General features: G+C 43.2%; 1 protein-coding gene across 3 annotated transcripts in view; it reads left to right on the forward strand.

Moving 5' to 3' along the window:
- The window catches only part of whrna (whirlin a), a 201,616-nt gene that overhangs the window by 168,726 nt on the left and 7,361 nt on the right, over positions 1 to 25,529 (forward strand). For 2 of the 3 annotated variants that reach the window (XM_034095925.2, XM_034095926.2), the window contains 6 exons: positions 10,188 to 10,400; positions 12,071 to 12,292; positions 18,257 to 18,331; positions 19,245 to 19,824; positions 20,341 to 20,507; positions 22,208 to 22,330. In XM_034095925.2, the coding sequence (XP_033951816.1) occupies positions 10,188 to 10,400; positions 12,071 to 12,292; positions 18,257 to 18,331; positions 19,245 to 19,824; positions 20,341 to 20,507; positions 22,208 to 22,330 (1,380 nt within the window). The remainder of the gene's footprint in view (positions 1 to 10,187; positions 10,401 to 12,070; positions 12,293 to 18,256; positions 18,332 to 19,244; positions 19,825 to 20,340; positions 20,508 to 22,207; positions 22,331 to 25,529) is intronic. The other variant, XM_034095927.2, reaches the window with a different exon arrangement.

Consider the following 25,529-nt stretch of genomic DNA (forward strand, 5'->3'; position numbering starts at 1 on the left):
GCACAAGAGCAACATGGTTCACTCTCCGGTTTTGGGAGCTTTATTCTCCCTTTCATGGCATTGTTCTCGATGTTCTGTTACTCAAAAAAAAAAATATTATGGATTTACTTGTATATCAAAGCAGATATACCGACGAAAAACCCGCTGGGATTAACCTCCATAACATCCTGCTTTATATCCAACACAGTTTATAGAGAGGCTGGCTAAAATAGACTCAATCCCAGAAGACCCCTGTGATAAAATATCAAACTTTACTGCAGAAATAGATTCTAAAGCCAATTTCCCCATTCAGAACAACTCTACCAATAAGGTAGATAAGGCAGTGCATAATAGAATAATATGTTTATTTAGTATAGAAGGCACACAGGTAGTTATAGCACACGATAAAATATTGACTTTTGAAGATAAATTGACTTATTTAGTTTACTCTTAGATTTAGCTTCTAAGGATCATGCGTTTGACAATTCTCATAATTGTTAAACAGTCAAATCATTGTAATCACTGTTGACTTGCATTGTAAGGTTACGTTCGGTTACTCTTGGGGTTAAAAGGTTGTTTTCAGTAAGGATTTAAAGACATATCTTTGCAAGACAAATACACAAAACCTTATCAAATATATTTCCATTTGACTGAAAACACCCAATTAAATGCTATATAATGTGTTAGATTATTGTTATAAATTAGTGTTAATATGTATGAGAGCTCAAAGTGTATCTCAGATTGTAATGCTGCCAGCCATATGCTGGCCATGTAGCAGTGATGCCTGTTCTCCATTCTTCTCCACTGACACATTAATATGTCCAAGACGACTGAAGCAACGATCTAAAGCCTGCGGGTGAGGCGCGTCTGCACACTGTCTGCGTCATCACTGCCCGAACCAAAGAACGCCAGCTGAGAGCTCGGGAGCAATATAAATACTTTATTTATACTTTGACAGTGAGTCTGATGAGGATTTAAAAAGCCTCTGAAAGTAAAGTGTCTCTGTCAGTTCACCCAGGCAACATCTCTTGATTTCCCTAAGGAGGTCTCTGACTAAAGACAAGCCTATTGCACCTTTCAGAGTTGTCTGAACTCTATGTTTTGACGTTTATGTTATCATGTCTTTTCACATTTTAGAAACATTTTTCAACCCGAGTGCGTCAAATACTTCCAAAGTGAATGTTGCTGTCCCACTTCACATGACAAGTTGAATACAGTCCCATTCATATCCACCACATGCTGTCAGGTCCATGTAATGCACACAGTCCCCAATGTTTTGGTCTACCTGCAAAATAATTCTGATTTCCAAAATGTTGAACTGGCATAGCCTCAGATAATTTAGCTAAACATAACAGCACCACACGTAGCTACTGTGTGTCTTAACGATGTTGGTCCACTAACAGCTGCCACCCTCTGCCAGCCTGCATTTATTTTGTTGTTGTGTCTCAAAAAAAATGTTTATGATGTTATCACTGGGAATTGGCCATTACTGAAATATGTTGTTCCCTTCCAGTCTTTGGACTGAACAGAATAGGATTGTGAAAGAAAAACATGTTTGGGTGACACAGCAATGTGTCATTGGAGAAATCTGTAGAGGCTACTTCCACTTTGATTTCAGATGTCAGTTTTCAGCTTCATGCCCCCGGCTTCCATTGATAATAACTGTAGCCTGTACCTTTGTCCAAAGTGTCTGATCACACCATATATCTTGTTAAAAACCAGGTTTCCTCAAAGCTGCTGCTACTGTAGCAACCTACAGTATGTGATTCATCATAAATAACCAATATGTAAAAATGTGCTTAATCACAAAGATTAAACTGGAATGTTTTAGCCATCCAATCTATCAACTGGACACATCACACATTGCTGGCCCACTTTGGTTGTTCTACTTTGTTAATTAAGACACATGTAGCTATCCAACAGATGTTATCTCATCCAAATGGGTCTGCTTTAATGCACTATAGGGTACTAGTAATGAGCAGCTGTACTTAAAAAACCCAGGTTTAAACAGGACATCGTTTTGCAACATTTTACACTACATAATACTGGTCATTCAACATACATTGCATAAAAGTACTTGCAAATCATATTGGTTGATATTGGCTCAATCTCCATATAATGTAATGCAAAAAACATGTTTTAGCAGCAGGGATGCATTGTGGGTCGGCACTCTGTCCTAAAACCATGAGGTCATGTGTTCTCTGGCTGCATGCTGTAAATCAGCCAGCTAATTACCTTAGTCATTAAATTCTGATCCGGCCACAGGTATTGACTCTGTTCTGTATAATGGGTCATATATTATATAATGTACGGTAATAAAATGTTTTGGAGGTGGAGAAGAGAGCAAATGTGTCAAATGTTCAAGCAAAACACACACACACACACACACACACACACACACACCCACACACACACACAGGTAATGCACAAGAGACTGAGAGAAACTGCTGCAGTGATAAGCTTCCATTAGCATTCGTAACTTCAGATAAGAAAAAGGTTGATTTACTTCTTGCCTTGTTCACAATGGTCATCGAGCTGCGTGGAAGAAACTTAAAAAAACCTTATTTTATGGTCATTGTTATCCACATTTTTTTTTCTTGGTCTGAGGAAGAACATTACAGCTTGAAATGGAATCACCCGAGGTGATATAGGTACCTGTCAGCTTCTGTTATCATAATGTCCCGGCTTTGCTGAGACTCTCATAAGTTTACACATAGACTTTGTCAGCTAGGAATCAGTGTTAGAATTGAGAAGCTAATTGATTGGGTACGACTGTCAAAAAACAACAACAACATAACAGAGGTACACTTCTGTCTGTTGGCCTCAAGTCTAATACCTGCCCTCTGAGGTCAGACACAATCTCTGCCACCATCATGTGCAATCTATTTTTACAGTGTGGCATGGCAATCTTCTACTTTTGTTTCCTGATTTAGTGTTTTTGTTTCCAGAGAAAAGCACTCTCCTGCTAGAAAAATGATGTCCTAATGTTGTTTGAAAGTGCAGGGATGTGAGGAATGAAGGAAATCTTCGCCTTAGGAAGAATGTGTTGTTCAGTAGCTGGGAAACACACACACACACACACACACACCACTGGTAATGAGGTTTTTTTGTTTGGTTTTCTTTGATCTGTTTTACTCTGGAATTAGAAAAGGCCCAGTAGAATCTTAAATATGAAACTTTTGTCACATGTTGGTGATGGTAACAATACCTATCAAGAGGGATACAGTCTCACTCAAAAATACAATCAGGGTTAATAATGAAAGTCTTTTAATTTACTTTATAAATACAGAGAGTAATGTATATAGCTCCAATGATAATAGTACAACATAGAACAATGGATGTCAACAAGGCTGCAAAAAACAAATGTACAGTGTCAGAAATGTAAAAAGATAAGGATTGTTTTCATAAATATAAACATATTAAAAGTGAGATACATATTCTATATATATAAATGCCAAAAGTAAACAGTTAAAATCAGTAATGCAGCTCCAGGAACTTTAGCTAAGACTCACTGTAGGTGTCTGGTTAAGCTTTTTAAAATACATTTCTGATTGGACAAGTTTGTTAATCTTCGGAAGAGGACCAGGGCCAACAAAAAAAATGATGACAGCAGTCCCTCTTCTGCGTCCTTTCTAAAAGAGTTCTTTTTTCAACTAGTGTGACTTTAGAGTTACTCATGCCATTTGATGAGATGGGAAGATAAGCTGAGTCACAGGATGAGATCATGTGAGTCATGGCTACAGATAAGCACAGTGTAGAGGGAGAGGGTTTGAGGGAAGTGTTTTTGTGTCTCCAAAGTTAATGTTCAATAGAGGTGTGATTCTAAAAAACACACACGGGCGAATAGTTTCATATCTATTGGAAAATGCTTTTTTGAAACGTGTTCCTCCTCTTTGTATTGGTAAATGGAAAAAGCTCGAGCAGAGATAAAGGCAGGTGACATGTTCACGGCCAGCTTGATCAGATTCCCTCTTCATCAATTAGATGTTGGCAGTGGTCAGCGTTGTTTCTGGTCACTGTGGTAAAAGGGCTTATCTGGCATCCAAGAAACTCACGAGAGAATGACCTCAGAGACGGATCGAGTCCAAGAGCCAGCACGTCTAACAGGATGTCCGTTAACTGTAACATGGCGTTACAGTAAGGCGTCCTCTCTCCGTCCGCTTGCAAGAGGAGCTCGTTAGCGGGACTCTGCACGTGTTCCACTCCAGTAAATGATACCGATTTCATTAACACCCTCAAGTGCTGATCTCATGGAAGTACTGTATAAGGACAACTGGATACAGATTATACAAAAAACATGATGAGGCGTCTGCATATAGATACCATCAAATAAGATAAGATGGACCTGTATTCATCCTGGTGGGGAAATTCAGTAGTTTAACAGCAACAGACTGAAAAACAGGACGGCACAGATTAATAAAATGGAGGATAAAATCAAAGATACAAATTAAAAATGGTAAATAAATATAAAATAAGAAATGCATTAAAATGAACATATATACATATTTGTGTGTGTGTGTGTGCGTGCGGGCCTGTGCGTGTGTGTGTGGCCTAGCATTACTATACTTGTGGGGACCTACATCTGTTTACACAGTCACGTGTGGGGACTCGCCTCCCTTATGGGGAAAAATTGGAGGTCCCCATGAGGGGAATCATTAATTTTACGGTGAAGACTTGGTTAGGTTAAGGGTTAGGGTAAGGCATGTGTTGGTTATGGTTAAGGTTAGGATAAGTCTCCAGGAAATGCATGTAAATCAATGTAATGTCCCCTGAAGCGATGTGTGTGTGTGTGTGTGTGTGTGTGTGTGTGTGTGTGTGTGTGTGTGTGTGTGTGTGTGTGTGTGTGTGTGTGTGTGTGTGTGTGTGTGTGTGTGTGTGTGTGTGTGTGTGTGTGTGTGTGTGTGTGTGTGTGTGTGTGTGTGTGTGTGTGTGTGTGTGTGTGTGTGTGTGTGTGTGTGTGTGTGTGTGTGTGTGTGTGTGTGTGTGTGTGTGTGTGTGAGAAAGAGAGCATTAGGAGGGAGAGATATGTTGCAGTAGGGCTTAAGGGCCATGCAGAAAGAAGAGAGGCGATAATTCAAAGCCCGAGCCAGAGAGTCTGTGTTCGCACCAACCCCACCGATTGGGTCCCGTGTGAATCCACTGTTATCTGACGAGGGTAAAAAGTGTTCACCGGTCTGAGCAGTGATACAGGGATTACAAACAACTCTGGGTGCAATGCTTAAGTGTCAACATACATTTGGCCATGTCTTGTACTTAAGTTGCTTTAATATATAAGCCCAATGCTCTTTCATAGCCATCAACCTGCTCTGCAGCTGCTCTAGAAATCCCCTAGAAGCTTTAAAGAACGCCACATGTTGTTTGAAGGCGTTGCAGGAAATTAAGAGAATGTTAAAAATAAAAACATAGTCACAGTTTACCTGCTTATAATAAGCCAAGATAAGCAGAGGATGTGTAGGTAGACTGGCTCCTGCTGTGTGTGTGTGTGTGTGTGTGTGTGTGTGTGTGTGTGTGTGTGTGTGTGTGTGTGTGTGTGTGTGTGTGTGTGTGTGTGTGTGTGTGTGTGTGTGTGTGTGTGTGTGTGTGTGTGTGTGTGTGTGTGTGTGTGTGTGTGTGTGTGTGTGTGTGTGTGTGTGTGTGTGTGTGTGTGTGTGTGTGTGTGTGTGTGTGTGTGTGTGTGTGTGTGTGTGTGTGTGTGTCCGTGTGTGTGTGTCCGTGTGTGTGTTATGTCCAGTTTGTGTCACATTGTTGACCCCTTGTTGTGCAGCCTGTTGGCTACATGCAGGCGCACAGGACTGTAAGGGCTTTTCAAGTGATTGTACTTTTTATATCTACTGATTAACAGATGTCTCTTTCCAATGTTAGTCAATGGCACTTAGTCAGTTTGGGCCCAATGATTGAGCGCACTGATACCGAAGTTGTATTACCATGGATTGGCGACTACAAACATTTGCTTCAACACTCCGCAGACTTCCTGGGGGCTTGTCTGATTTGCCCTCTGATACATCAGCCAGAGACAGTCTGACTGCCGCATGCCGATTGGATCGCTCCATGGCGCCCCTTGACTTAAGTAACAGCCAGAAGGAAATGTCCCAGTAAGCATTGAGAGCATTAAGATTCACGTTGTGCAATAGACAGTTCTTGGCTCGACACTGGGACGACTACAGCTGTTGATATGGATGAGCGCGGGAGGGAGTTGAGGAGGAGGAGGTGGCGCCGGGCCTGCTTCTTCTTCCTGTTCCCGTCAAACACACGCAGATTCAGCCCCCGAAGCTGTGACTTTGAAGTGGTGTCTTTGATTAAGCAGTTCATTAAGGCAGAAGCTGCATGGAAGCGAGCAGATAAATTAGAGGAGAGGAAAAAGGAGCAGATAGTGATAGTTGGCAGCTCGTCGGTTTGTCAAGAGCCAGAGTGAGGTCCTTCTGACGGGCAGAGCAGCCAGCTGCCACAGCGGGACGGAGTTAAAAGCTGTAAGAGCAAAGAAACTGCCCACGTGTGAAAGGCACAGTTGCTGCCTCGCTGCAAGCTGTGGAGTTGGTGCCTCAAAGCAGGGCCGGCCCTCACCAATTTGCTGCCCTAGGCAAGATTTTAGCTGGCGCCCCCCTCCCCAAATGCAGACACTGACACTTACTATGACTCGTGCGTGTTGTGGCATGACCACCAAAACAGAAAGATATGGACACAAGATGTGTGCAACTGTATTTAGTTTCCTATCCATTTGAACATGATTTAAGTGTGGGTGGGGGACCTCACCTCCTATAGGGGGGTCCGGGGGCATGCACCCCAGGGAAGACTTTTTTTTTTAATATTGAAGTTAAAAGCATCAATCTGGTGCACTTTGAGAGCAACATTAGGAAATCTATGGATACATCTCTCAACACCCAGATGAAACAGAACTGTAAGCAGATTTTCTTTTTCTTTATGGATATTTTACAAATCACTCTCCTTTCAAACTGTATTCTTGTTTATTAATAACAACTTTTTTGTACTGTCATATAGTATTTTATACCTGTTTTTCTCTTATTTTTATAACTATAATGATCATATAAAGGTGTGCCTTTACCTCACTGAGCTGAGGTTATCAGAGCCTCGCAGTCTTTCAGGAGAGAGCTCTCTAAAGCTCTCCCCCCGCGGCCGCTTACACAGTAAATTCCAATGTTAATAAAAACACCGGGAGCTGTGTACGTTTTTTGGGAGTTTGATTTATTTTAAATTAACACAAATACAACATTAAAACCTATAATTGCACACTACCATTATTTAAAAAAAAAAAAAGAACAATTTCACATAAACTCTGGTTTTTACTGGGGCTGGGGCAGTTCAACTTGATTTTGGGGGTGTGTGTGCCATAGTTTATGGGCGCTGTACGCAATATAGTCGTAGTTCTGTTAGTATAAGATAATAAGATGTACTTTGTTGATCCAAAATCGGGAAATTGTGTTGTTATGAAATAAAAAAATATATATATTTTTTTATTCTTCTTTTCCCCCCCCCATTTTCGGCGCCCCCTATGGGTTGATGCGCCCTTAGCATTCGCCTATACTGCCTATGCTGAGGGCCGGCCCTGCCTCAAAGCATTAATGATAGAGGGGGGTGGACAGCAGGCGGATGGTAATTTATACATTGGAGACAGAAAGACTAATGATAGGTGAGGAATGTACTTGCTCTTTTTCTGATGTGATTCCTGCCTCTGCCCCTCTCTGACCCACCTGCTCCTCCGTCACCTTTGTATTTATCTCCCTCTATCTCTGCTTTTTCATTCTTGTTACGACCCGCCTCCCTACTCAATAGTAGTGGCTCGTGAGGCAGTCCGCAACATAAAACAAAAGTACACAATACGTAGGCACTAAACTGTGATCATACATGTATTGCCACAATACTAAATCATTCCACTGGAGGACAGGTAAAACAAACAAACAGAAGGAGGGGACTTGGGCCAACCACACCACGGGCCGTAGGATCCAGAGCCTTCCTCCGCTACCCAAAATCCAACAGAACCTAACGGGAGAAATAAAGCCGCGAAAACCTAACTCTAACACGTCCTCCAGGAAATACAACAAAAAGGCAAAAGAGCTCTGCCACAGCAGAGACATCCGGAGTAGTGATCGGCCCCCTCCTTCTCCTTCAGTCTCCTCTTTTACGCTCGGCTGATTGGCCACTGGGAACACCTGGGGAAGGCGGAGCCAGGTGTACCTGCACAGCAGAGAGAACAAAGAGGACAACAAAAGGGGGGGAGTACGTAACAATTCTCTATCCATCACTTCTTCCTCCTACTCTCCCTCTTGTCTCCTCCTCCTTCCTCAAACCCCAACACCACCGTCCTTACAGTTTAAGCCAAACATCTGCCTGTCCTCTTTCTCCACATCCTCTTCTTTCCATCCTCTTCAACAGCATTATTCACATCTTCTTCTCTCTGTCCACCCTCCCTCCCTTTCCTCACATCTTTCCCTTCTCTTTTCCATTTTTCCATAAATCCTTCTTATCACGTATGAATCAGAAAAGGGGTTTATTGCACATTATTTTTTCGCAGACATGGAATTTGAGTTGGTGTTTGTTGCATACAATTCACATAATGAAAACACTGAGTGAAGAATGAAGGACATTCCCTGTAGGAAGAATGTGTTGTTCAGTGGCTGGGAAACGCACACACACACATACACGCACACACACACATACACGCACACACACACATACACGCCCACACACCTGGTAGTGTGGGGTTTTTGATTTGGTTTTCTTGGTCTGATTTACTCGCAAATTAGAAAAGGCTCAGTAGAATCTTAAATGTGAAACTTTTTGTCACATGGTGGTGATGGTAAAAATAAATAACACCAGGGATCAAATCTAAATCTCGGGCTAAAACCTCACTCAGAAATACAATCGGGATTAATGTGAAGCTGACTGTTGAGCGGCCCGACCAAGCAAGGAGGCAGAGAGTTCAAATACCGGTGTGGGCATTTATTCATCCTTGTGGTACATGATACACAGCCTCAATGTGACTGTCTCATGTGAACACCGTCACCAGCAACCAGGATCTCACACCCACACTAACAGGAAACACAGAGCCGAAGGCCCGATCCCAAACCACTCCCTCGACCCTACCCCTCCGTCTGTAGCCACACTCGCAGCTCAACGAGGCTCCCTCCTGTCAGATGGAGGGAGTAAACACAGCAGCAAGCTTTGGGACGGCCTCCCCTCTCTCCGGCAGAAACAGGAAATGCCGTAACTGTATGTAACAACGGTTTCAAATCAGCATCTCTTAGACAAAAAGTTTAAATGAATAACTCAAATAAAACTCCAAACATCTTTCATTGTGTTTTGTCTTTTAGTTTTAAACTTGATGCTGATAAGCTTCTTAGTTTTTGCAACGGTCTGTAAATATACACAACTTTATAATAAAATGCACACATTTACCTTTTTCTAGACTAAACACAGGTTTGATCCTAAGTTAAAAACATATGAGGTCATCATGAGGTTGTTAACATCGCAGTTTATCAGTGGATGTTTGCTGGAACTACTTGTTAACAGCGTGTTTCCTGACGGACACACACAGCGTGACTCCGGTCAGGTAGAGACCCGTCTCAAGTCAGCACCGCTGCAGACTCGCTGTTTGAGGGCTTGAGAGCCCACTCCCCCTCCACACCGCTCCACACTCGTTGGTTTGGAACAGCACTTAATATGGCGGACCCTCCGCGTGAACGCGCAAACGGAGGGGTAGGGTGTAGGGGGCGGTTTGGGAATGGGCCTCAATACCCACAGACTAATCAAGCCAACAAGACACAGGTGAGGGGGAAGGAGACGACACAGGGCACCAGGTGAACACAATCAGCAGCAACAGACAAGACGGGAAGGGGAACACTTTTCAATTCGCCAATAAGGACGCTACACAATCCGTAACGGAGGCCGAGATCTATGGCCCCAAAGATCAGCTCCGTTACATAATGATGAAACTCTTTTAATCCACTTTATAAATACAGAGAGATATCCACAGTTTAGGGACAGAAAAACAGAGCACTACTCTGACCGGTAATTGTATAGGACACATAAGTAACATAAAAACAAAAGGAATCCAGTGCTGGGTTAGCATAATAACAAGTAATAAAGTCAAGTAACATATTGTAAGTATTGAAACATTCTAAAAAAGCAAACAATATAAACAATGAATATATTTGTAAGAATGTATTATCCACTCTTTCCTCCATCTCCACCAGCCTGGTTTCTATAAAGGCGTGGCGGGCTCCCAGGTGACCCTGTCCAGCCTGGTGAACCAGACGCGGGCCATGCTGGAGGAGCAGGCGCGCCACCTGCTGACGGAGGTGGAGCGGCAGACCATGGGCTACTACGTGGAGGAGTACCGGGAAGGACACATCGGGGTGGAGCAGCTGGTGGTGGCGCTGTTTGAGCTGCTCAACACGCACGCAAAGGTGAAGGCTTGTTTCTGCACTCCTGTAGGTCTGTGTGGGATCGGTGTGAGATTTGAATTGAAGTTTTCTGAGACCTTCAGAGATTTATATCCAGGCTTTTTCCCATAAACTTACAGCACTGTTTTGTTTTTCTTTCATCCCCTGATCTTAAAAGCCTCTTGATTTTCTCACAGTCTGCAGTAGTTCACCTTGTAAAGAAACAAAATAAATCAAAGGCGTTTTATTTCAGATACATGTACCTACAGTACAGAAGGTCTTCTGTAGACTTCCTTTACTGCCTAAATCTTGGTTTGGATTTAGGAACATTCACATTTGATCCCATTAGTAAGGACACTCACTATTCAGTTTAATGAACTAACCAAAGTTGTTGTTTTAAAGGGGAAATGGCATGATAAAATCACTCTTTAGTGGTGGGGTAGGTAAGTTTGAGAAACCGGCTCGAGATACACTTTTTGTCATATTCCATGGAATGCTCTTAACATCCCGATAGCAATGAATATCTGAAGTGCTTTGACAAAAAATCCATAACAAAAATTCATCTGTGGAAGCCGTAGTGCTGTAAAAAGCACGACCAATCACCTGAGCCGGCCCGGCTAAAGTAACTGGATGGCCTACCTGCCTGTCAGCCTTCCATCTGTGCACACACTGATCTCGTGCCCTCATTGGTCATGTGCGCGTTCGTGTGTGTTGGAGGAGGGGCTCTGTAAGGAAGTGGCAGATTTGTTCCGGCTGTGTATTTTCAAGTTCTAGCGATCTCGAGCTGGTTTCTCCTAAATGACCTACCCCACCTTTAAGTGCTTGTGAACATACATGTTGGAATCTGGCGTGCAACCAACCCACACCCTGTCAGGAAAACACTACCCTGTCAGTTACGTGTGAGCTTCCTGGTAAGTAAATAAGGAATTCAACAAGCCATTCAGATTTGGTTCCGCTTTCTATGCCCCACGCAGGCCTATTATAATATTCCGCCCCCCTATGAAAGAGTATGAATCTCAAATAAGTACAATATGTCCCCTTTAAATCACCATGAATTGAGCTACACTGTAGCTCACATGGAAAAGTGTGCCTCGATATACGGTCAATACCACAGTCCATAGCAGCACAGGTTCGATTTCAATCCTGAGGCTGCAAATCATCCCCTCACTTTCTCCCCTTGTTTGTCTTCACCAGTTCTTATCAAGACAAGATACAACTAATGAATTAATCAGCATAAAGTACAGTTTAGGCCAAAACTAGTGAGGTCTATATGTATGACGACATCCCATCAACAGGACCTTTAATAGTTCTTCTTCAAGCAGTCACATCGAAACAATAACCTGTTTGTTGCTTTAAAAAGTTTGATACTGAGAATCCATAAATGCCAAATCTTCTCAAAATAAGATGTTAGAGCTGTTAAACTGTTTCTGTTGGTCACAACACAAAGTCCTCAGAAAACTCAGTCGGAGGGACGTTTATTTCTCCTGAAGATATGGTTTAAGTTTATCGATCTCAGCAACATTCAATAAATCAGGGTTTGGATGAAACACAACTTTTGGTGTATCACAGTTGTAGAAAAAAGCTCGTTTCAGTCCTTAAATGAATCCTAGTTTGTACGACCCACCCTAAGCCTGTTGCATCATACCTCTCCTCCCCTCTTGTGTCTCCCCCTCTGTCCCTCCCTCCCCCCCCAGTTCTCTCTGCTGTCAGAGGTTCGAGGCCTGGTCACCCCTCAGGACCTGGAGCACTTTGACGCGCTGGTGCTGAGACGAGAAATTCAGGCTCTTAAAGCGCGACAGGGGCCAGCCGGAGCCACGGCACTGCAGCAAGACTCCCTGTCCATGGTGTCGTACCCAGACACTCTGACCTCATCTTCAGCCAGCTTCATGACCAACACCACCCTCAGCTCTGCACGGGTAGGCTGGGTTTATCAGTTCAATACCTCTCTGGCACCTTCTGGTATAGTGCAGGCAGTCTTTTCTTAATGTAAAGGTCCCCTATCATACTGTTTTTCATCAATATATTACAGCTCTCAGATATATATATAAAACATGTCTCTGAAGTGTTTGACTTGAAATACCAAACAGATCATTGCAGCATTACCCATAATCCTCTCTGTTTCAAAAGTGCTGATTCTCTGTCTGTTACTTTAGATGAAAATTAGGAGCCCCTCCCCACGCCCCTCTGAGAGATATTAGGTTAAAAAGAACACAATAGCCGCGTTCACACTGCGGTACTTTTCCCACAAAGGTTCATGAGAACTTAGTTCATGCGAACTCTTTAGTTCGCATGAACTAAGTACGGATCGCGTTCACACCGGAAAAAGTCCCTGGGGGTGGATTAGGCAAATGAAGCCGCTGACGTCACTTCTTCTTCTTCTGCTTTGGGTTTACTGGCAGGCCGCAAACCACTTCACGGCGTATACTGCCACCCGAAGTCCCCGGCCGGAAGTCCCCGGAGTTGGGGACTGGCTTCAGTAGAAGCTGCTGGGAGTCCCAGCAGCTTCTACTGAAGCCTTCCGAGTAAATCGCCAGAACGCCGACACCTCCTCATCTCCACCGCTCCCATGTGTTATTTTGTGTTGCCATAAGTTAGTCTCTCTGCGTTTCTGCGCTGGGCTAATGCTAATGCTAATAATGCTAATGCGAGGATAATAAAATGGCGGCTTCACAAAACTTTTTGGGAGTTTTAGGGGGCGTGGTTTGCAATCCGCCCAGCCAATCAGGAATATAGCTCTTTTCTCAAAAAAGAGCCGCTCGAAAGTCCCTGCTCTCTAGCAGGGACTTTCGAGGGGGTAAAAAGGTTCGCATGAACTACTTTTAGTACCGGCTCTTTTTGGTGTGAACGCGATCATGAACTAAGTTCGCATGAACCTTTGTGGGAAAAGTGAACGCGGCTAATGGTGCTCTAGGAGGAGATGCAGGTGATAAGCGGGGGGGGGGGGGTTACCTTAGTTGCTGATTGACTAATGGTTACACGAGCCAAAGAATCGTTATGACATCATAAAGTGGCCAAAATCTGATCAGCTCATTTTCAGACAGGTTTTTATAGAAATGGATCAGGACAAAAAGAGAGAGAATATTTTTTCGTGAAACGAGGGGACACACATGGAGACCTTTAAAGTATGTGGGAAAATAACATCTGGATATTTTCAGGATAAACTGGAAATTAGGAAATATTCCATGGGATGCTATTTCTCTACTATTTTCATTTTGCAGCAACAGTTCAGTTTGGTATGATTTATTTATTTCTGGGTTCGTGCTTGAGTGTGTGAAAGAGAGAAAGAGGGTGTGTGATATATTTCAATGGATTCTATCCGATTCTGATGCAGAAAAGATCCTCATCTGATGTGCACTTTGTCAGGCTGAACAATGACACGTTTCAATGCCTTCATGCTGAGATGCTTTGGGTTGATATTTTCTTCACTTCAAAAAAACCCCCCTTACTCCCACATTCTCACCCAACAAACCTCCCCTCTCCCCTTCTGTAGGAAAGGCTGCTCTGGCTGATAGATATGATGGAGGTAGGAGTCGCTGCTGAAAGTGATGAATGCTTTTGCAACACACACGTACAGGAAACACGATAAATAAGGAGTCGAGTCCTTTGTGTAGCAAGCACACTCTGACCCTTACCCTGTGTGGTTTTGCAGTGGATTTGTTTGCAGTGTTTCTTTCTTGTTTTTCTCGTCGCTACCTTGATTTGGACATTACCTGTCGTGCTTCTGAAGAAAGTGCCGTGTCTCTCCACAATCCTAATAGGCTCTGTTGATGCTGTGCAGGTAGACTTGAGTTCTCATGTGTGGATTGGATCACAATTACAGAGAGGAAAGATTGTTTCAAGGAATATTTAGAAGTTATATCTACAATCAATTAGTTATTACCGTTGAGGTTTTTTTTCATTCTTGTGCATGAAACACGCAGATAGACACATTGCATTGCATTACTTCAACATATGCTCTTGTCCGACTAACCCGATAGATGACCCACCTTTTAAACAGCCACTCAAAGATACTCAAAAGTACCAAGAATTACATGGGACATAAAAGAACTTCTTAATTACTCAGATAGATGACAAAAACATTCAAAAGCTACAAAGACACCTAAAAAGAGGCAAACAAAGGTATGTGTCACCCAGAGATGCGTGCAAAAAGATTCAAAAGGACAAAATAAAGTGTATAATTTTGACCGTTATGTAAAAGTGGCGGGTCTTTTTGCATATTTGATCCTAGGCGCCCATTAACTCATACTCAGCCCATGATGCGCCGATATATCGTGCATACTGTGAGTAAACTATTGTCAGTTACACATATATATAATATGTTGGTAGGTAGTTTTTAATATGGTTATGTAAAAGTGGAAGCAAGTGTTATGCTATGGATTAAAAAGACCACTTGAACTCAGGTAACCACACACACACACACACACACACACACACACACACACACACACACACACACACACACACACACACACACACACACACACACGTTGACAGCAGAGATATGCTGTTGACTGCCAAACAGTCCCTGTCTTTGAGATTCCATTGATGTTTTGTTTTGTACCTTTCTGCTTCCCCCTCAGAGAAGGGACTTTACATAGTGTGTGTGTGTGTGTGTGTGTGTGTGTGTGTGTGTGTGTGTGTGTGTGTGTGTGTGTGTGTGTGTGTGTGTGTGGTGTGTGTGTGTGTGTGTGTGTGTGTGTGTGTGTGTGTGTGTGTGTGTGTGTGTGTGTGTGTGTGGGTGTGTGTGTGTGTGTGTGTGTGTGTGTGTGTGTGTGTGTGTGTGTGTGTGTGGGTGTGTGTGTGTGTGTGTGTGTGTGTGTGTGTGTGTGTGTGTGTGTGTGTGTGTGTGTGTGTTGTGTGTGTGTGTGTGTGTGTGTGTGTGTGTGTGTGTGTGTGTGTGTGTGTGTGTGTGTGTGTGTGTGTGTGTGTGTGTGTGTGTGTGTGTGTGTGTGTGTGTGTGTGTGTGTGTGTTGTTCTTTATTCTATCCATGTGTCTTTGTGTGTCTATGTTTGTCATGTTGGTCCCTGGGTGACTGCTTCCACAGCAGCGTAAAGCTGATTAGAGAGCTTTGTGGGTTTGGGAGGGAGATATCGACACTGGCTTTCTGAACCACGCTCAAAAGGATATGAAGCTGCACACACACTTACACAAAAACCCAGTTGCAGCTTGCTGGACAAACACATCGTTGCTTTAGGATTCAACAAAAATAAAATTGTATTTAACATTCAATTAAAATGTTCCTCCTATGTAAATGTTTAAGATATTTGTACATTTAGGCATCTTATATGCTTATTAAAAGCCTAAAGAAATGTTTTTATTATGAGTCTGAGATTAGGGAAAGCATCTATGTATTCATGCTGTCTAACTTTAAACTCGCTATTAAGACCATACACTCATCAGGAACATGTCAATTTAGATCTGACTTATGTTTGCATGGAGCAAGTCAAAGGCACGCCCCTATTAGAATATAAATGATCCCAAATAGGGACATTATTAAAATGATGATTATAGAGAGAACGGAATGGTTTATTGTTGTATAAATAATAATGTTTTGAAAGCATTGCCAATAGACTGCAGATTGGTCATGGGTCTCTGGTCCTTTGTCAGAGTCTTGGGTCACGTTCTCAGGACTGAGCATGTGTCCTTAAAGCTGTATAAAAGCAGACTCTTCAGCTTGAGTAGTTGCATTCAGATGTAGAGACATTGTTCTCTGCATGCTGTGTGCTACACACAGAGAGCAGGGCAAAGAGAAGGGCAACTCTTTATTGCTGACTTTCCCAGAGGTTGCCCCTTGATCTAAACATGGCCTTGCCCAGACCTCGCTAGTTGCGGCAGCAGGTGGTTCAACACCTTTCTTCCACTATCTCCTGTTGTAAACCTGATTTGAAAAATGATTTACTTTGGATTTGCCCAGAACGTAATGGGTTCCGTGGCCCATGCTTCACCCTTACCCTCGTTTTTTCTGTTCTGCTGAGAAGGAACCGAAGCACACACATAACTTCCATGGCGGAGGTAATCAGGCTACTGTGGGAAGATTTGTAGTGTTTGCAATCACGATTGTTTCCACTGTTGCAGTTTACCATCCGTGGTGCTGTCTTCCTCAGTGATTTGCTGCTTCAGATCTAACATAAATCAGAGCTACAAGAGCAGCCTACGGGTAAAGTAAATCATCGTTTGTCTTTGAGATGGTTATCGTCAGATAAGTGATCACGGTGCCTTAAATTCCTGCTGAGAGAATGTAGAATTAATTATTGTCAACCATATCAACCTTTGCACAGAAAACAAAGCACATCGCAGACATTGTCACATTTGTAAAGGGGCCCTTAATTGCTTACTTTGGATCATATTTGTGTTTTGTGCCTGTATTGTGACATGTTAACATGTTTTAATGCTCAAAAGATCTTTAGTTTCCTCATACTTCTTTTCACCCTCCGTCTGAAACCAGAACCCAGTCTGCTTTGATTGGTTCGTTGGCCGGCTCCTCCATCACAATCATCATTGTGATTGGTTAACAGCTGAGAGAAAAACACAGGCAGGGGGGGAGTGTGTGGGAGAGAGACTGCTTTTGTATGTCACCATACAAAATTGGCTTTATTCTACTACAATAATTTGTAAAGAGAAAATAGTTCCCCCCAGCAGCAGATCTGATTCTTACCCAGAAGTCAAACGAACCAATTACAGTCAACCTCCACACTGTGTTCCCACCATAACACACACACACACACACACACACACACACACACACACACACACACACACACACACACACACACACACACACACACACACACACACACACACACACACACACACACACACACATTGGTTGACATTGGTTATTAATCCTGTTCCTGAGATGATTACTGGGTACTCTCAGATACACATGCTCCCACACACACACACACACACACACTTTTTCGATAGATGTTAGCTCCAGATGAACATGATCACACACGAGCAAACACAGCGTGGCCTGACTGCTTACAGTGCAGAGCAGCGTCTACGCGTGTGGAAAGTCGATTGACTCTTGCAATAAATAGATTGTCTGTAAGTGCTCCCTGTGCGGCGATGAGCGGTGATTAAGCTGAATTGCCGGGGCTTTTGTTTTGGTTTAGTGGCAGAGTTAAATGAAGTTCAGCGTTTCCCTGAGCTCGGAAATCATTCACAGATCTGCTGCAATGACCTCCTCTCCCCCGCCACCGGGAGTGAGCCTCCAAATCCAGCTTTGAACTCAGCTGATGGCCCTCTATCGATTTTCCCGGCATGTGTGTTTTGCTTAGCTCGAAGACACGATCTGTGTGTGGGTGTGTGTGCCTTTCTTAATTGCTTTCCTTCCCTATTAATTTCAAGATTGACAAGCGAACGCAAACATCTATTGACATTAGGGCTGCTCAATTTATCGTATTTTAATCGCGATTACGATTATGGCTTGCAACGATTACGAAAACAACGTAATCGAAATAAAACGATAATTTTTTTATTATTACATTTTTTTCCATTTTTTTTTTTTTTGGTTTTTCAGTTGAATTAAACTTAACGTTCAGGGTAATCAACTGTTAAAAACATACTGTTCACATTTTTTTTCCCCAATAAATGGATGTTTTCAAAGTCAATGAATAATCGCATTTACAATTATTGACCCAAATAATCGAGATAATGATTTTTGCCATAATCGAGCAGCCCTAATTGACATCTTTCCTTTTTTCTAGGAAACATGGAACACCCACCGAAACTAATTTAGCATCGGTTTTGTGGTAAACACACATCTGTGTTGAGCATCCCTCTGACTTTCATCCCTCTCTTCTCCCCTCAACCTCTCTGTTTCCTGTCTCTGCTCTCTTTCGCCTCGCGTCCCTCTTCCTCCATCTTTGTCTCTCAGAACGACAGCGCGGTGGACAGTACTAAGGCGGATCCCCCGGAGAGTCTGAACACGCTTCTGGCCGACATCTCTCTGGTGAGCCCGGCAGGCGCAGCCCTGGTGTGATAAAGATGGATTCCACACAGGGGAGAAAATTAAAATATGAAAGGGAGGTATTGAGATAGGGACTGATGGCGGTGCTTTTTGAAAGTAAGTGTTGGTGAAGCCTTTCCACTTTCCTTTTGTGTTGTTGGTCGGAAAGAGGATCGGCCACCTGGCATGTCCAATTATCCTCCCACCAGGGTGAAAGAGAAAGGTCTGCGCTTTCCAAAACAACAAGAGATATCTGAGGCTCAGTTTCTTCTGAACAGAAAGAGATGAGATGGAGATCTGGGAGAATGCTTTTACTCTGCAGTCGTCCAAGGCTACCTCCCGCTCAAATCATAACTTCCTTTTCATTTTGCAATCTTTCTTTTACACTCATTTTATGTCTCAGTCCATATTTTTGTGAGCCACTCTGTCTCAGTGTCCATCTCACTGTTCAGTTTTTTGTTCGAGCATTTTTACATTTGAATACAGGGTCCCGATGGAGCAGCAACGTTTTCTACATGGTTTGGATGCGTTAATGTTCCTCTAGACGGCTGTTATTTTCACTGAAAGGGTTCAACAGGTGTCTAATGCAATTGTTTGAGTTCAAATTGGTTTAAAGAACACTGTTTAAAATGTGCTTTTACAGTAAATGAACATTACATTTGTAAATATACAGTCATTCAAACAAACAAACGTCAATAGGACACATACTTTAATAATTAATTACTGCAGAAACAACTACAGGTAAGTTACAAAGCAACCTGGCAGATATTTTCTACATACAATTAAAATGAAGAAGAAATAATACCAGGATTAAATGTTGATTAAAACAGTAAGGTCATGTTTTGTTCTGCCGGATATATTGCCTTGATACATTATTACACCCTTAATCAATGATGCATATAACCTCTCACTTCAGGACGACGTACAGTCCACCCCAGCTGAATCCCCCCCCTCCTTCAAGCCTCCGCCCCCACCAGGGGTGCAGAGGCGGCCAACTAGACGAGATCCGGTCAACAAAAGCCCCTCGTCCGAATCCTCCCACTCAGGCCTGTACTTCACAGCCCCGTCCAATCACCAGCGCAGCAGAGAGCCAGGACACGCCCCCGCCTTACCCTCACTGCACAAACGGGAGCACCCCAGGGACCCCTCCCGGGACTACGCGGTCATTAAAAAGAGAGAACCCACGGTACCTTCCGGGAGAGAACCGATAGCTGCTGCTCAGCTGTCTAAGCTCACACAGCACAACATTGGCCCTTTCCCCAGGGTCCTGTCCCCCGGCAGGGGCACCAGACCCGCTGCCCCGTCCCCTTCACCTCCACCTCCACCTCCACTCCCTGCCCCTCCTCCACCCCCTTCTCTTCCTTTTAAACCAATGTCCATGTCCAAAGCCCCCCCCTCCTCTCCGGGCTCTAAGCAGCAGTTTGTTACGGTGGAGGTTCACAGGCCCAACGCAGAGCCCGACGTCAACGAGGTGCGGCCCCTTCCCCAAGCTCGAGGTGAGGGACATATAGTGGAGCTCCGGAAGTCCAATATACATGTCATTGGTATCTTTTAAATCATAACATGCACAAGTGTGGATGCAACTAACAATGACTTTAAATGTATGCTCCATATTCTCCAATATAGTCTTTGCTACATTTACAAATCTAATTATTGCTCACCGTTTCTCGTCACCTTATGTACTTATTATGTATGATATGTGTATACTGTAAATACTATGTACTATCTCTCCAAATATGTATTTATTTGGGATAAATGCACTGAAATTAGCATTACCCAGAAAAATGTGTATCATAGCAACTCTATGCAAAACGTCACTGCATCTTAAAATCAGATATATTTCCAAATGTGATTCTTTTGAGCAGTTCTACTAAACTGAAGAGCGCTCTGAAAGTTGTAGCAAGTTTAAAACAATAAGATATAGTATTGCTTTTATATAGTCAAATGAAATCCCCACCATAGACGATGTGTTGTTTTCCCATCCTCACGTCCCATGTGCTGTTCACCCTCAGGTGGCGCTCTGTCTCAGCTGTCAGACAGCGGCCAGACCCTCAGTGAGGACAGCGGGGTGGACATAGCTGAGTCAGGACACATCGGCAAAGACAGCAGCACCCACTTCTCACACACACGCCACCCCCGGGACACCCAGGGGGGCGGGGGGGACCACCCCTCCAAACCGGTGAGGGGGCGATTCAGGACAGCTGTGAGCCAGACATGGATGGATGAGTGGATTCGTTGTTAAACTCTGATGAATGGGAAATGTATTTAGATTAGTTAGGTGTGTGTGCTCATAGTTCTGTCTTGTGAGGACCCATTTATGTGAGGAAGTGCGGCACATTTGGAAAGTGACAGCATTTTTGTAAACCGGAAAAGGTTTGAAGGGCCTCTATTTTAAAGGTTATAGTCAGAATTATTTGTATTTAAAGGGATAAATTACGAGTTACTGTATGGGTTCTTGCAAGTATAGAATTGTGTGTGTGCTGAAAAACAAACCATCGTTGATAAACTGATGCTTTATTGCTAATCCTCCAGAATCTTTTCTCAAACCCTAACTGTGATCTCTTCTCTCCTCCCTGTTTTGCTCACACAGTTTCCTTTGTGTCACTCATTTGTTTATTCCTCATTCATCCATTCATTCATTCATTCCATCACTTATGTCACCGCTCACTGCAGTGTAGCGTTCTGACAAGTGCTCTCTTCTTCTTATTGATTGGTGGGAGGAATAACAAGTAAGGATGGAAGTAGCCTAGCGTTTTATGAGGAGAGGGCCGGTCGATTCCATATCTGTTTTAGATTAGAATCATTAGGCAGGAGATGTGACGGCTGGATCTACTTTGTACCAGGGAAGCTGGATGTTATTGCACTTTCTTTTTGCTCCTGAGAAAACTGAATTAACTTTAGAGGGCAATTGTTTAAAGCTTTTTATCGTCTACTCATTCCTATTCCAGCCATGAAAACACATCAGGAGTTTGTTTCATCAAGCTGTAAGCGAAAACATTGATTCACAGATTTGATGTCCATACTCTATGATAAATTGGCGTTTGATGGAAAGCACAGTTTGCAGTTATTTGTTATAGACAGAAAGAAAGGGGCGCGGAGAGAGGAGAGCATTAAAGTCCTGAGCTGCAGTAAAACGATAGGCCTCTGCACCACCTCGACACCATTGATATTTCCCTTACTATATGGACATAGAATCCAAGTAGCGTGTTTCAAATTAACATACAGATGAAAGAAACCCCTCAAGGAGAAAGATTCCCCCCATTGGGTTCCAGAGGCCAGTGTGAAAGAAGCTTTACGAGAGTGAATACGTAATGTACATGCATTTTGAAATGGTTATTTCTTATGACCTTTGACTTGTGAAACTGCACAACATGATTGCTCGTTCATGGATTGGTCACCAGGATTAAATATGTACATAATAATAGAGAAGAGGGCTTTATGAATGTGTAAACCCATTGAGAAGACGCAGAGTGTGTGTGCTCAGAAGGAAGCTCATACCTGTATAATCAAGTTTCAAGGCTTTTATTGTCATTCGTACATAGCTACAGTTTAGTTCTGTTGATGAACATATTCGGTCCCAGGCTCCTCCAACAGTGCAACACAATAAACAGATGAAATAGTGCAAGTAAATAAAATACAATAGAATAGAAGTAGTGCCACAAGAGTCTATATACAAGTGATACATCATTTGTAAGTTACAAACAGGTGAACGTTATGGATGTTCTAAAGAACAAAAGAAGGACAATCCATGTATGCATAGAGGCAGGAAGGGGAAGCAGACAGAGAGGTTGTATGATGTGATGAATATTAGGGGTTTATAAATACGCATTAATGATGTTCTTCTGATTTAACCTGTGCTCCTCTCCCCCCTCGCTGTAGCCGGGGCTGTTGGAGCCCACCTCCTCCCTGGTGAGGGTGGCAAAGAGCGCCAGCACTCTGGGGATCGCCATTGAAGGCGGAGCCAACACGCGCCAGCCCATTCCACGAATAGTCACAATACAGGTGAGTGAGGAAGAACACAAAACAAGGTATACAATAATGATGTAATATAAAATAATACACGTGTACCTTTACTTTGATTCACATCTATATTATGTTGCTATGAAGGAAAGGACGTATGGGTCTGCCATACAGATATCATATGTACATTTTAATTTTCACTTTCAATATCTTAAATCTTTCAACACACATCAGTCCTCATCATACACACAATATACAATTGTCGAATTGTAACCCCTTTAAATAGCCATCTCTTTACGAAATGCCACACAAAATAATAATAATAATAATAAAAAGTGTAATTGTGCTGCCAGAGCTCCAGATTGATAAAGGCTAATGTAATAGAAGGCATGGTTTTGTCATGTAATGGCCGTGGGATAATCTGTATTTGGCAACTCACTTTATTATACACTTTTTATAGGAGCTGGGGGTCTTAAATGTGTGTGGGGAAACCCTCACACACTTTCCAAAATCTGTGCCATATGCAATAAAGCACAACCGCTAACTATGTACTCTTTTTAACAATCAGCCGACTCAGTTTTGGTGAATATTCTCCTTATTATTAGCTGTGTTTATTGTACCCTGGGTGCTTTCTTCTTTGATTCTCTGATGGCATCATGCGCCCACCTGCCAGCTGGGACGTGATGCCCTTTAAGGATTGAAATGGATTCACACTGCAGCCGAACTCACACTGAGATCCCTGCTAATTGAGTCCTCGATGGGGATTGTGACATTGATGGTGTTCATGAGAACGCTTAACTGCCTTGAGACCCATTCCCTGCCGTTCCCTCCTCAGTATCAGGCAGTTAGTAAAACGTTGAGGAGTAAAGGCAGAATTAAGACCTATGGTGCATTACCACAGGTTATGATACGGCTCAGCTCAGATATCTTCATGTTGGGTTGAGCAAGACACTTTTGCATTTCTGCATGAAAAACTATTGTAAATCCAGATTTGAGATTCAAATGGACAATAAGGCGCCTCGGAAAGCTATTACTGCGACTGGATGTGCATAGATCTGTCTGCCAGAGCAATGTGCACGTCAACAAAGCCCTGCATTAGCTCAGGAAGCAGGGAGTTTCAATTTGAACATCAGTGCAGCGAGCAGCCACAGACTGCAGTGCGAACCCCGTTCAAAGCCGCGTCTCATCCCAGCCTCCCTCCTCTGCACCGAGGTGGTGATTGGAATACAGAAGGGCAGCTGATTGCCAAGGGAGGGATAAAAGGATTGTAAATGAGCACATTCCAAATCAAAGGGTGCACTGAGAAAAGAGGGCGGCGAGTGTGAGGGAAGGATTCAAAAGAAGTGTTAATAAGGAGAGGAGGAGGCTTTGTGCAAATGAGGAAGAGGAGGTCTGGTGGTGTTGTTGATGGATGCAATATTTGGGCATTTGATTGGTGTGTGGGTGGGGGGAGGTGACGCATGGGGACCAGGTAAACAGATGTGTTTTAATGGGAGATACAAAAGCTGGAAGATGGGATTTAGGGTTGTCTTGCTTTTTTAATTGACGCATTACAAAGCCCCGAAACACTTCAATCATATTTCCAGCATTTTGTTTACGCAGCGCTTTTAGTAAATGTTGCGTACATGTAGTCAAGTCTTCATTTGCATGTGTTTTGGCACATATGTGATTTTATATATGTTCATAATTGTTTCAAGTGCAGCAGTTTCTCCTACTGAAGGTGTTCGGGACGCTGTAGCGCTTCTGTGCACGGGTTGCCCATCCTAGATTTTTTGGTTTCATTTTTGTCTCCCAAAAGGAGGAACACATCTATTTGTATTTCCTATCAGAGATGGGTCTTTGCTTCATTATTGTTTCTTTTATCTGTTTCTTAGCTCTGTTCAGATTACGAAGCACCGGCTCTATGCTAAGAGGAATAACATAAACGTATAGATTAGATGAAAACGGTTGTTGAATAATAGTAATATACAAGCAGTTTTAGATTGAATCGATTTGTTCCACCATTGTACCCATGTATCGCTATGAAAGTGATAACTGGCAGACAGTTCCTATTTTCCAGATAAAAACATCCTTTTTAACCCAGAAAATAATAAACTATTGAAGGTAGAAAAGCACTTCTCAAGAATGCCAGCACTTCAGATGTCTGCACATTTGTAGGAATTCTAGTCATGAAGCCTCACTTCATCGCAGTGTTAACAATGACCCAACCTCTCAAGAGACGAAGCCACTCAAATGGCTCAACCCATTACCGACTCCTCTAAACCTCAGATACTCGAGCCGAGAGTCTAATGAAAATAAAAAGGCAGCTGATTGCGATGAATAATAGCGGAGGAAATGGGTGCGATGGGTGGGCGTGAGGAGGTCCAATGAAGCTGCCCGGAATCAGGTTACAATTCATTAAATGAGCTCATTTTAACAAGTAGATTGGAAATGTAATCAGGTTTAAAATGTTGACTGCTCTCTTATTACAGCTTCCCATTTTTACAATTGCATATATTTATCCAAACTTTGGTTTATAGAGGTAATAACCCTATCAATCAGAAGCGAGACAGAGCCAGGAGCCACATGACACCGCCGCTGCTTCCCTCAGCAATATCACCGTATGGCTGCAGTCCTTCGGAGACATTCATAACAAAGTAGCCTCAAGGTCCCACCACACGGACAAAGGAATACTTTTTTCCACGTTAACTTTCCAAGATGGAAAAGTGATGCGTCAAAACGTTGCTCTGCCACCTGGGGAAAGCTAACTCAACGTTATTAGACCCTTGAGCAAGGCACACTATCGCAATACGCCCCTCAATCAGACCCGAGCATCAGAAGGATTCATTGGCTTCCCGACGGGCGTGCTGTCCCAGGGACAGAGCACATCAAGGTCACAGAGGAGTCGTGGCACTGCAGACTTCTAGCTTCTGCTTCTCTTTCTCTCCGGGGCATCGGGGGTTCTCGCCTCAAGTCGCCTCAATCACGGCCGCTGAGGATGGAGTGCAGATGAGTGAGCAGCTGCTGCCGGCCGGCCGCTCGTTATCAGTCCCATTATCGCTCCTGAAGCGACAGCCCGTTATCACCACGACGACTCGGGGTAATTGTTGCAGGCTCAGTAAATAAGAGAGTGTGCGATGCAGCCATTACACTGCCAACTGAAACAAAGTTAAGGTCAGGGGTTCAACTCCATGCAAACCTCTTCTTTTGTTGGGTCACCCATCTCGCTTTCTTAATACATGTTATTAGTTTGATTACAGTC

This window comes from Pseudochaenichthys georgianus, chromosome 12 (genome assembly GCF_902827115.2).
Source record: "Pseudochaenichthys georgianus chromosome 12, fPseGeo1.2, whole genome shotgun sequence".
NCBI classification, from domain to species: domain Eukaryota; kingdom Metazoa; phylum Chordata; class Actinopteri; order Perciformes; family Channichthyidae; genus Pseudochaenichthys; species Pseudochaenichthys georgianus.